The 12,974-nt window shown below is 36.9% G+C and overlaps 1 protein-coding gene across 1 annotated transcript in view; it reads left to right on the forward strand.

Moving 5' to 3' along the window:
- Positions 1-12,974, forward strand: part of LOC117339225 (uncharacterized protein C20orf194 homolog) — a 153,070-nt gene that overhangs the window by 56,823 nt on the left and 83,273 nt on the right. Inside the window, exons 10-11 of the mRNA XM_033900699.1 lie at positions 3,733-3,772; positions 6,917-7,001. Of these exons, the coding sequence (XP_033756590.1) occupies positions 3,733-3,772; positions 6,917-7,001 (125 nt within the window). The remainder of the gene's footprint in view (positions 1-3,732; positions 3,773-6,916; positions 7,002-12,974) is intronic.

The following is a 12,974-nucleotide window of genomic DNA, read 5'->3' on the forward strand; positions in this document are numbered from 1 at the left end:
CTAGGGGCTCAAGTATTTCAAATAATTTTAATTTTTTTTGCTGCGGACTGTCTTGATCCTGAAATTCTAACCTTAACTACTAATTGAATATATGTTGTGTGAAACACTAGACTCTCCCTTTCATGCAAGTGTAATTTTCTAAAGACCAATACTGAGATTTTGCCTGTTTATGTATACAATGTAATTTAAATTGAATTTAAAGTTTTTGTTAGAAATTTCCTCTGGCTTTTACACAGAGATATCACACAGGACGCAGTTTTATCTGTTTACGGCATCGGCAGGGAAGCTCACTGTTTCAGGAAACCCACCAAAATCTGCTGTAAGAGGGTTAGGCTCAGACACAAAGCCACATTTATATTACTTTGATTAGGTTGGAGTTCCGATCGTTTAATCAGATTTGATGAGGAAAAATGCAAACATCTCCTCAGAAATTCAGAAGCAGTAGTTGCAGGCGATACCATTGTGTGACAGGTCAAAGGCTGTACGTCTGACCAGGATTCAATTACAGCTCACTCTTTCCTTCTTGTCCCTTTCACACCAGCTTTACAATTTCAAATGACAGTTGGGCATTGGTTTGCCGATTGGCAGAAAATCTTCGGGAAATACTAAAAAAAGGACAAACATAAACTGGATCAATAGTGATTCCGATCAAATTTGTCGGAGAGAAATAGAAGTGTTAGTTCTTCCTTCAACTTGTAGCTCCAGGGTTCTGACAGCAATCGTTAAACACCTAGTTTTTATGGAGGTATTCAAGGTTTCAGTAGAAGCCATCTGTCAAATTTGATTTACAACCATTACGTTTTTTTTCTATTCTTCGATATCTCGTCAGTAATTTCTCTAAATGTTTATTTACTTCATTAAATGTATGACAGCAATATTCAGATCAAACAGAATATGAATCAAGATTTATGATTGTGTGATGATTTATCGCACATTATCAGACAGCAGTCACGCATTTTATTAGGTCACCTGAGACTAAGTTTCAGCTGACCTTTTGCAATCGCCTTTTGTCTGGCATCGTGTGTTGTTCGTCGTACGTCATAAATAAATTTTTTTAACTTCTTCCAATTACCAACAGGCCCAAAGACCTGATATTGGGTCTATAGCAAGCTGGGATGATGGGCTACCAAATTTTTTCAAGTGAATGACTTTGACCCTCATTCAAGGTCACAGGGGTCAAATATGCTAAAATCTTTAAACGACTTCTTCGATGTATATAATGAAAAGGCCCATCGTTTCAATACTAGGTCTGTAGGATGCTGGGATGAAGGGCCACTAATTTTGTTCAAATGGATTACCTTGACCTTTATTCATTGTCACAGGGGTCAAATATGCTAAAATATTTCAATGACTTCTTCTTGATAACCAAAAGGTCCAGAGATCTGATATTGCGTTTATAGCATTCTTGGGTGAAGTGCTATAAAGATTGTTCAAATGAATGACCTTAACCTTATTCAAGGTCACAGGCGTCAAACATGCTAACATATATCAAAACTCAGGTGACAGTTAAGGCCCATGGGCCTTTTGTTTCTTCTTGAATCTACCACTGTCTTTATAAATTTATGCACACATTGCCAGTGAATATGAATGTTAGAAGTATACATTGTGAAATGGATTTCAGTAGTTTTCAGCACGTGTTTCCCATGAGAATGTTTGAGATAGACGGAGTACCAGCATTTTGCTAAGTCTATTTTCCCATGTTTCAAGTATAACGTGTTGTTAGGCAATATAGTATTATTTATGGAATACATTACCCCAAAACTGTCTGGATTAATTGATCATGTGTTCATGTTTATTGTGATAAAAAAGAAAAAAAATGTGTGAATTGCATGATATTCTGGGAAAATTATAACAACTAACTACTTCAGTGCTTAAGTAGAGAACAGTGTTTTTTCCTACTGATCATCTTTGTCTTCTGAAATATTGATATGGGTATAAAACTGTCGGAAAAGGCTCCGTATGATTATGGATAACAAATAGGGGACATATCGTATGGCATTGTTATGATGACAATCTTTTTTGTGACAGAATGATAAATTTTCATGTGACAAATTGTTACATGGTCATGGAGGTCGGCCATTTCCACATAAAACCAAAGAGGTCTCTTCTCGTTTACAATGGATACTGAGCCTTGTTTCAAGATGGATTTTTTTTCTGGGAAGTTCAAGTCGACTGTGGTGATTATTAATAGTTACATATTTTTTGTGGTGTCATTTTGACACTTTGTAGGACAACATTTCATTGAAATTTTGACAGGTGATAAGTCATTGCTACAAGTATGAATGCAATTGAAAGTTGTGTTTGTCGACTCCTGTAGTCACTCCGACAGGTTGGAGAGTCTATGAGAAAATAGGATGAGGGCTCCAAGGGCAAAGGGCTTACAGAATAGTGATAGGGGCTCCATTAATAACGGTTGTGATGACAATAAAGGGTAAGATATTTGGTATAGATGAGAGAACAGCAATGAGGGTTTGATCCAAGGTAAGAGATTGGAATCCAAAGGTGGAAAGTTCGCAGGCTGACTGAACATCATCAAAATAGGTCGAGGAAAGGAAAGACAGCTTGAATGCAGACATTAGAAACACTATAAAATACACAGGATAGAGCTTGAAGTATAGAGCATATTTAGGATAACAATAGAAACAGCTTATTTGGCTTTAACATAAGCAATAGTTTACTGTGTACTGTAAATCAAATTAACCGAGGTTATTTTCGTTGGGGGCTAATTTCTTAATTCAGATATATTAACAATATGCGTGTGGGTAGTTTTCGTGATCGATCCACCTTTGTTTGTAGTTCTAGATTATGCAAATTGATATCAAAATGATATGCGTGGAGGAAATTTTTGCGATTAAAAGGACTCTGCATAATTAGCATAAATATCTCCCTTGTATATTTCCACATTTACAGTACTATACTTATCCACAAAGTGAGCTATAAGGGGTTCACACGTAAGCTCATCCTAAGTTTTTATTAACAGGTTACTAGGTACTTTCAAGAGGGCTAATTTGAGGATAAATACGGTTCTTAAGAATTCTAATAGTCAGACTTGATAAAGAACAGTGATGATGACTTCAGGTATGGGGCGTGTAGACAATCTTGCCAACATTACAAATTAATTAAAGTATTGGTGACTTCAGGCCAAAGGGTCTACTGAGTATATATAAAGATGGTAACTCTTAAATATCAGCGACTCTGGAATTTGCTTCAGGGTTTTAACTTTGAAGCAGTATAGATCTCTTCCCCATAACCATATATAGCATTGTTTGACATCAACAAATAAAGCTATTAACAAATTGAACATGAACATATTTTGATCTTTGGTCAAATCAAACCAGGTGAGTGATACAGGCCCTCTGGGACTCTTGTTTTGTATTTGCAGTCCTGATATCTGCTCAGTATTGTTTATTGTTTTCTATATATAAAATAGAACAATGGAACGAGAGCAATGTCCATAAAGTCCCCGGTAAAAGTCTTGACTTAGCTGGGTCTCCTTGTCGTAAAATGTTTCGGGAAACTACAGTAGATCAAATCGTTTTTACAGCAATTAGATAAGTCCTAGCCTCCGTAAATCATTTTAAACTGGTTGTACTAGAAATTTTCAACAAACATAAAATCCTTAAATATCTGTTTTATGATGTCTACATTATGTGTGGATGACTTTCACAGAACAAGTTTAGATCATTTTGACAGTGAGTTACAATGTAAATCTGTATCTTTTTGTCGTCACAGGGCCCTATGAGGACTACATAGTAGAAGATGAAGAAACCAGGTAGGTTGCTTCAAGAATATTTTGTTTTTTATTACGAAATTCTTTGTATGTTTGGGAATAAAATATTATGTCTCCACCATTTCCATAATCAATAATATTATTGTGTAAAAATCTGCAACCCCATATGGAAATGATGGTATTCTTGTGTAAACAACTGGGATAATCCTCCCTCATGGAAATTAAATTATTCGTGTGTAAACATCCCCTCCCCCATGGAAATGACGTTATTTTTGTGTAAACATCCCCACCTCCATGAAAATGACGTTATTCTTGTGTAAACATTCCCTCCCCCAAATAAATGACATTATTCTTGTGTAAACATTCCCTCCCCCAAAGAAATGACATTATTCTGGTGTAAACATTCCCTCCCCCAAATAAATGACATTAATCTTGTGTAAACATTCCCTCCCCCAAATAAATGACATTATTCTGGTGTAAACATTCCCTCCCCCAAATAAATGACATTAATCTTGTGTAAACATTCTCTCCCTTATAAATGACATTATTCTTGTGTAAACATTCCCTCCCCCAAATAAATGACATTATTCTTGTATAAACATCCCCTCCCCCAAATAAATGACATTGTTCTTGTGTAAACATCCCCTCCCCCAAATAAATGACATTATTCTGGTGTAAACATTCCCTCCCCCAAATAAATGACATTATCCTTGTGTAAACATTCCCTCCTCCAAATAAATGACATATCTTGTATAACATTCCCTCCCCCAAAGAAATGACATTATTCTTGTGTAAAAATTCCATCCTCCAAATAAATGACATTGTTCTTGTGTAAAAATTCCCTCCTCCAAATAAATGACATTGTTCTTGTGTAAACATCCCCTCCCCCAAATAAATGACATTATTCTGGTGTAAACATTCCCTCCCCCAAATAAATGACATTATTCTTGTGTAAACATCCCCTCCCCCAAATAAATGACATTATTCTTGTGTAAAAATTCCCTCCTCCAAATAAATGACATTGTTCTTGTGTAAACATCCCCTCCCCCAAATAAATGACATTATTCTTGTGTAAACATTCCCTCCCCCAAATAAATGACATTATTCTTGTGTAAACATCCCCTCCCCCAAAGAAATGACATATCTTGTATAACATTCCCTCCCCCAAAGAAATGACATTATTCTTGTGTAAAAATTCCCTCCTCAAAATAAATGACATTGTTCTTGTGTAAAAATTCCCTCCTCCAAATAAATGACATTGTTCTTGTGTAAACATCCCCTCCCCCAAATAAATGACATTATTCTGGTGTAAACATTCCCTCCCCCAAATAAATGACATTATTCTTGTGTAAACATCCCCTCCCCCAAATAAATGACATTATTCTTGTGTAAAAATTCCCTCCTCCAAATAAATGACATTGTTCTTGTGTAAACATCCCCTCCCCCAAATAAATGACATTATTCTGGTGTAAACATTCCCTCCCCCAAATAAATGACATTATTCTGGTGTAAACATTCCCTCCCCCAAATAAATGACATTATTCTGGTGTAAACATTCCCTCCCTAAAATAAATGACATTATTCTTGTGTAACCATTCTCTCCCTTATAAATGACATTATTCTTGTGTAAACATTCCCTCCCCCAAAGAAATGGCATTATTCTTGTGTAAACATTCCCTCCCCAAAATAAATGACATTGTTCTTGTGTAAAAATTCCCTCCTCCAAATAAATGACATTGTTCTTGTGTAAACATCCCCTCCCCCAAATAAATGACATTATTCTGGTGTAAACATTCCCTCCCCCAAATAAATGACATTATTCTTGTGTAAACATCCCCTCCCCCAAATAAATGACATTATTCTTGTGTAAACATTCCCTCCTCCAAATAAATGACATTGTTCTTGTGTAAACATCCCCTCCCCCAAATAAATGACATTATTCTGGTGTAAACATTCCCTCCCCCAAATAAATGACATTATTCTTGTGTAAACATCCCCTCCCCCAAAGAAATGACATATCTTGTATAACATTCCCTCCCCCAAAGAAATGACATTATTCTTGTGTAAAAATTCCCTCCTCCAAATAAATGACATTGTTCTTGTGTAAAAATTCCCTCCTCCAAATAAATGACATTGTTCTTGTGTAAACATCCCCTCCCCCAAATAAATGACATTATTCTGGTGTAAACATTCCCTCCCCCAAATAAATGACATTATTCTTGTGTAAACATCCCCTCCCCCAAATAAATGACATTATTCTTGTGTAAAAATTCCCTCCTCCAAATAAATGACATTGTTCTTGTGTAAACATCCCCTCCCCCAAATAAATGACATTATTCTGGTGTAAACATTCCCTCCCCCAAATAAATGACATTATTCTGGTGTAAACATTCCCTCCCTAAAATAAATGACATTATTCTTGTGTAACCATTCTCTCCCTTATAAATGACATTATTCTTGTGTAAACATTCCCTCCCCCAAAGAAATGGCATTATTCTTGTGTAAACATTCCCTCCCCAAAATAAATGACATTATTCTTGTGTAAACATTCCCTCCCCCAAATAAATGACATTATTCTGGTGTAAACATCCCCTCCCCCAAATAAATGACATTATTCTTTTGTTAACATTCCCTCCCCCAAATAAATGACATTATTCTTGTGTAAACATTCCCTCCCCCAAATAAATGACATTATTCTTGTGTAAACATTCCGTCCTCCAAATAAATGACATTGTTCTTGTGTAAACATCCCCTCCCCCAAATAAATGACATTATTCTTGTGTAAACATTCCCTCCCTAAAATAATTGACATTATTCTTGTGTAAACATTCTCTCCCTTATAAATGACATTGTTCTTGTGTAAACATCCCCTCCCCCAAATAAATGACATTATTCTGATGTAAACATTCCCTCCCCCAAAGAAATGGCATTATTCTTGTGTAAACGTTTGGGACAGACCTCCCTCATGGAAATGACACTATTCCTGTGCAAACATCCCCCCCCCCCCCCTTATAGAAATGATAGTATTCTTGAGTTAATCTATACTTTCAGTACTCTGATAGGTGTATTATTTTCATCATGATTATGACATTAATATACGTAAGAAACATTTTCTATTACCTACATATTACGTACATTTGTATGACACAATCTTTAGAGCATACATGTGTTTGATATCATCAACAGGATTCTGGTTCAAATGTATTCTGCCATGGTGGATAGTGTCATGGAAGGGATGCAAGTGTACGCAAACACACTGAGTGTTCACAAGGTAAGATATATACTTATCTATCCAGAAATAAGTCCATGTCTGGTAATAAGTCCATGTCTGGTAATAAGACCATGTCTGGTAATAAGTCCATGTATGGTAGTAAGTCCATGTCTGGTAATAAGTCCATGTCTGGTAATAAGTCCATGTATGGTAGTAAGTCCATGTCTGGTAATAAGTCCATGTCTGGTAATAAGTCCATGTCTGGTAATAAGGACATGTCTGGTAATAAGTCCATGTATGGTAGTAAGTCCATGTCTGGTAATAAGTCCATGTCTTGTAATAAGTCCATGTCTGGTAATAAGTCCATGTCTGGTAATAAGTCTATGTCTGGTAATAAGCCCATGTCTGGTAATAAGTCCATGTCTGGTAATAAGTCCATGTCTGGTAATAAGTCCATGTCTGGTAATAAGACCATGTCTTGTAATACAGTCCATGTCTGGTAATAAGTCCATGTCTGTTAATAAGTCCATGTCGGGTAATAAGTCCATGTCTGGTAATAAGTCCATGTCTGTTAATAAGCCCATGTCTGGTAATAAGTCCATGTCTGTTAATAAGCCCATGTCTGGTAATAAGACCATGTCTGGTAATAAGTCCATGTCTTGTAATAAGTCCATGTCGGGTAATAAGACCATGTCTGGTAATAAGTCCATGTCTGGTAATAAGTCCATGTCTGGTAATAAGCCCATGTCTGGTAATAAGCCCATGACTGGTAATAAGTCCATGTATGGTAATAAGTCTATGTCTAGTAATAAGACCATGGCTGGTAATAAGTGTAATAAGTCCATGTCTGGTAATAAGTCCATGTATGGTAATAAGTCCATGTCTGGTAATAAGACCATGTCTGGTAATAAGCCGATGCCTGGTAATAAGTCCATGGCTGGTAATAAGTCCATGTCTGGTAATAAGTCCATTACTGGTAATAAGCCCATGTCGGGTAATAAGTCCATGTCTGGTAATAAGCCCATGTCTGTTAATAAGACCATGACTGGTAATAAGTCCATGACTGGTAATAAGTCCATGTCTGGTAATAAGTGTAATAAGTCCATGTCTGGTAATAAGTCCATGACTGGTAATAAGATCATGTCTGTTAATAAGTGTAATAAGCCCATGACTGGTGATAAACCCATGTCTGGTAATAAGTCCATGACTGGTAATAAGTCCATGTCTGGTAATAAGTGTAATAAGTCCATGTCTGGTAATAAGCCCATGGCTGGTAATAAGACCATGACTGGTAATAAGTCCATGACTGGTAATAAGTCCATGACTGGTAATAAGCCCATGACTGGTAAGAAGTCCATGTCTGGTAATAAGTGTAATAAGTCCATGTCTGGTAATAAGTCCATGACTGGTAATAAGATCATGTCTGTTAATAAGTGTAATAAGCCCATGACTGGTGATAAACCTATGTCTGGTAATAAGTCCATGTCTGTTAATAAGTCCATGTCTGGTAATAAGTCCATGTCTGGTAATAACTCCATGTCTGGTAATAAGCCCATGTCTGGTAATAAGACCATGTTTGGTAATAAGACCATGACTGGTAATAAGTCCATGTCTGGTAATAAGCCCATGTCTGGTAATAAGTGTAATAAGTCCATGTCTGGTAATAAGTCCATGTATGGTAATAAGTCTATGTCTGGTAATAAGTGTAATAAGTCCATGTCTGGTAATAAGCCCATGTCTGGTAATAAGTGTAATAAGTCCATGACTGGTAATAAGTCCATGTCTGGTAATAAGCCCATGTCTGGTAATAAGTGTAATAAGTCCATGTCTGGTAATAAGCCCATGTCTGGTAATAAGTGTAATAAGTCCATGTCTGGTAATAAGTCCATGACTGGTAATAAGATCATGTCTGTTAATAAGTGTAATAAGCCCATGACTGGTGATAAACCCATGTCTGGTAATAAGTCCATGACTGGTAATAAGTCCATGTCTGGTAATAAGTGTAATAAGCCCATGTCTGGTAATAAGACCATGTTTGGTAATAAGTCCATGACTGGTAATAAGTCCATGTCTGGTAATAAGCCCATGTCTGGTAATAAGTGTAATAAGTCCATGTCTGGTAATAAGTCCATGACTGGTAATAAGATCATGTCTGTTAATAAGTGTAATAAGCCCATGACTGGTGATAAACCCATGTCTGGTAATAAGCCCATGTCTGGTTATAAGTCCATGTCTGGTAATAAGCCCATGTCTGGTAATAAGACCATGTTTGGTAATAAGTCCATGTCTGGTAATAAGCCCATGTCTGGTTATAAGTCCATATCTGGTAATAAGCCCATGACTGGTAATAAGTCCATGACTGGTAATAAGATCATGTCTGGTAATAAGTCCATGACTGGTAATAAGATCATGTCTGGTAATAAGTCCATGACTGGTTATAAACCCATGACTGGTAATAAGTCCATGACTGGTAATAAGATCATGTCTGGTAATAAGTCCATGACTGGTTATAAACCCATGACTGGTAATAAGTCCATATCTGGTAATAAGCCCATGTCTGGTTATAAACCCATGACTGGTAATAAGTCCATGACTGGTAATAAGATCATGTCTGGTAATAAGTCCATGACTGGTAATAAGTCCATGACTGGTAATAAACCCATGACTGGTAATAAGTCCATGACTGGTAATAAGATCATGTCTGGTAATAAGTCCATGACTGGTAATAAGTCCATTACTGGTAATAAGTCCATGTCTGGTAATAAGCCCATGTCTGGTAATAAGTCCATGACTGGTAATAAGATCATGTCTGGTAATAAGTCCATGACTGGTAATAAGTCCATATCTGGTAATAAGATCATGTCTGGTAATAAGTCCATGACTGGTTATAAACCCATGACTGGTAATAAGTCCATGACTGGTAATAAGATCATGTCTGGTAATAAGTCCATGACTGGTTATAAACCCATGACTGGTAATAAGTCCATATCTGGTAATAAGCCCATGTCTGGTTATAAACCCATGTCTGGTTATAAACCCATGACTGGTAATAAGTCCATGACTGGTAATAAGCCCATGTCTGGTAATAAGACCATGTTTGGTAATAAGTCCATGACTGGTAATAAGTCCATGTCTGGTAATAAGCCCATGTCTGGTAATAAGTCCATGTCTGGTAATAAGTGTAATAAGTCTATGTCTGGTAATAAGACCATGTCTGGTAATAAGTCCATGTCTGGTAATAAGTCCATGTCTGGTAATAAGCCCATGTCTGGTAATAAGCCCATGTCTGGTAATAAGACCATGTCTGGTAATAAGTCCATGGCTGGTAATAAGTCCATGACTGGTAATAAGTCCATGTCTGGTAATAAGCCCATGTCTGGTAATAAGCCCATGTCTGGTAATAAGATCATGTCTGGTAATAAGTCCACGACTGGTAATAAGTGTAATAAGTCCATGACTGGTAATAAGTGTAATAAGCCCATGTCTGGTAATAAGTCCATGTCTGGTAATAAGTGAAATAAGTCTATGTCTGGTGATAAGACCATGTCTGGTAATAAGTCCATGTCTGGTAATAAGCCCATGTCTGGTAATAAGACCATGTTTGGTAATCAGTCCATGACTGGTAATAAGTCCATGTCTGGTAATAAGCCCATGTCTGGTAATAAGATCTTGTCTGGTAATAAGTCCATGACTGGTAATAAGTGTAATAAGTCCATGTCTGGTAATAAGTCCATGTCTGGTAATAAGTCCATGTCTGGTAATAAGCCCATGTCTGGTAATAAGTCCATGTCTGGTAATAAGCCCATGTCTGGTAATAAGTCCATGTCTGGTAATAAGACCATGTCTGGTAATAAGTCCATGTCTGGTAATCAGTCCATGACTGGTAATAAGTCCATGTCTGGTAATAAGCCCATGTCTGGTAATAAGTCCATGTCTGGTAATAAGCCCATGTCTGGTAATAAGACCATGTTTGGTAATAAGTCCATGACTGGTAATAAGTCCATGTCTGGTAATAAGTCCATGTCTGGTAATAAGCCGATGTCTGGTAATAAGTCCATGTCTGGTAATAAGACCATGTTTGGTAATAAGTCCATGACTGGTAATAAGTCCATGACTGGTAATAAGTCCATGTCTGGTAATAAGACCATGTCTGGTAATAAGCCGATGTCTGGTAATAAGTCCATGTCTGGTAATAAGACCATGTCTTGTAATAAGCCCATGTCTGGTAATAAGTCCATTCCTGGTAATAAGACCATGTCTGGTAATAAGTCCATGCCTGGTAATATTAGTCCATGCCTGGTAATAAGCCCATGCCTGTTAATAAGTCCATGTCTGCTTGTGTCTACTTTCAAGGTCACAGGATCAAATGTGTTAGTATCTTTTACTCCTTTCCTTTAAATAATTAAAAGCACTTGTCAAACAAACATTCCAAAATCCTATTTCAAATGCATATTTACAACAGTAAATAATAAGTCATGCTGGTGATTTTGTGTTGGCTCTGGTGCAAGGCATGGTTTCTATGTGTATAAGTTTAGTCTTTATTCAAATACAGACTGACAAGGTGCATTACTAAGTCATAGGTAAGTCCAAGTATGCTTTGTGATGCTGTTCACCTCCAGTATAGAGTTCAAGTCTGCAACATCATTGTCCAGGATGATATACTCATTGCTGGAATCACAAAGCATGCATACTTTAAGTCCATACTTGGTTATCTGGACTGATACTGGGAATTAAGTTAAGATTTCCCCTCCAAGAAATCATTCCTTCATCAACTGCAGTATATTGTCCGGGATGAAACACTCATTGAAAATTTGTTAGAATGTCTTGATATGGCTTCCTCAACTTATGTAATGGGGAATCATCTGTTGTCAGTCGGATAATAGCAAAGGATTCATCTCTAGACATCAATTACAAAAAAATGGTGTATTGATAACTTGATCTGTTGACCAATAATCATGTGTTTGCCTGCTTAACAAGTCCCATAGCTGTAGTCATTGCAAAGATATTGCTTTCATTTCAGCAACTGAAATAACTGGGAGTCCATTTTTAGCTAACCTGGCCAGAAGGGCCATTATGAGCTTATATGCCTTCTTCAGAAATGACTTTTTCTTCATAACTGTGAATGGGCATTTAACCAAATTTGAGTGATAGTATACTTAGGTGATAAGGATTCAAATGAGGTTCTGACCCCCAAGGGGACTGAGGGCGAGGCCATAAAGGGGTAATTTGGCCATATGGATTTGAGGGACTTCTTCTCTGATACTTATTTAAGTGATGGATATCAACCATATTTACAAGAAGCATCATTTTGTGGTGGGGATTCAGAATTGTACATATGAAAGGGCTGAGGAGTGGAGCATGATGGGGAAATATAGGGAATACTAAAGATTATCCTTCTATCGTAGGATTTGTTCCATATTTGGTCTGAAGCATCCTTGGGTGAAGGAAAATCAATTTTGTATAGATGTTGAGTCGTTGCCCCCTAGAGGCATCATCATGGGGGTAGGGGCCTCATAAGGGGAACATAGCAAACTCTTTAGGAACTTCTTTTTGGTAAAAATAGGCCCTTTCGTCTTTTCCCACCTCTACGAACTTTGTTATATCTTTAAAGCAGATAAGATCCCCACATCAAAGAGATAAACACAATCCTGATGTAAAAATAGGTCCAGGTGTCTTTCCCCACCCAAAGGGACTTAATTAGTTTCTTTAAACACAATTATGTTTTAAAAACAATCCTTGGGGTCTTTTCACAGCCCAAGGGAGTCTGGACTTCGTTTCTGGGTTATATCCTTGAAGCAGTTGAGATCCTCATCCCATAACCATGTATAGCATTGTTCACATTCAACAAATGTAAAGCTATTAACGAATTGAACATCAACATTATTTTGACATTTTATCGAATCCAACCAGGTGAGTAATGAAGGCCCTCTAGGCCTCTTATTTATGACTATTATGTTAGCGGTGTGTAAGGAATTATTAACTGAAAACATCAATTGACAGATTTAACAAATAAGTATCAGTTGTGGTGAAACT

The sequence above is a fragment of the Pecten maximus genome, chromosome 12 (genome assembly GCF_902652985.1).
Source record: "Pecten maximus chromosome 12, xPecMax1.1, whole genome shotgun sequence".
NCBI lineage: Eukaryota > Metazoa > Mollusca > Bivalvia > Pectinida > Pectinidae > Pecten > Pecten maximus.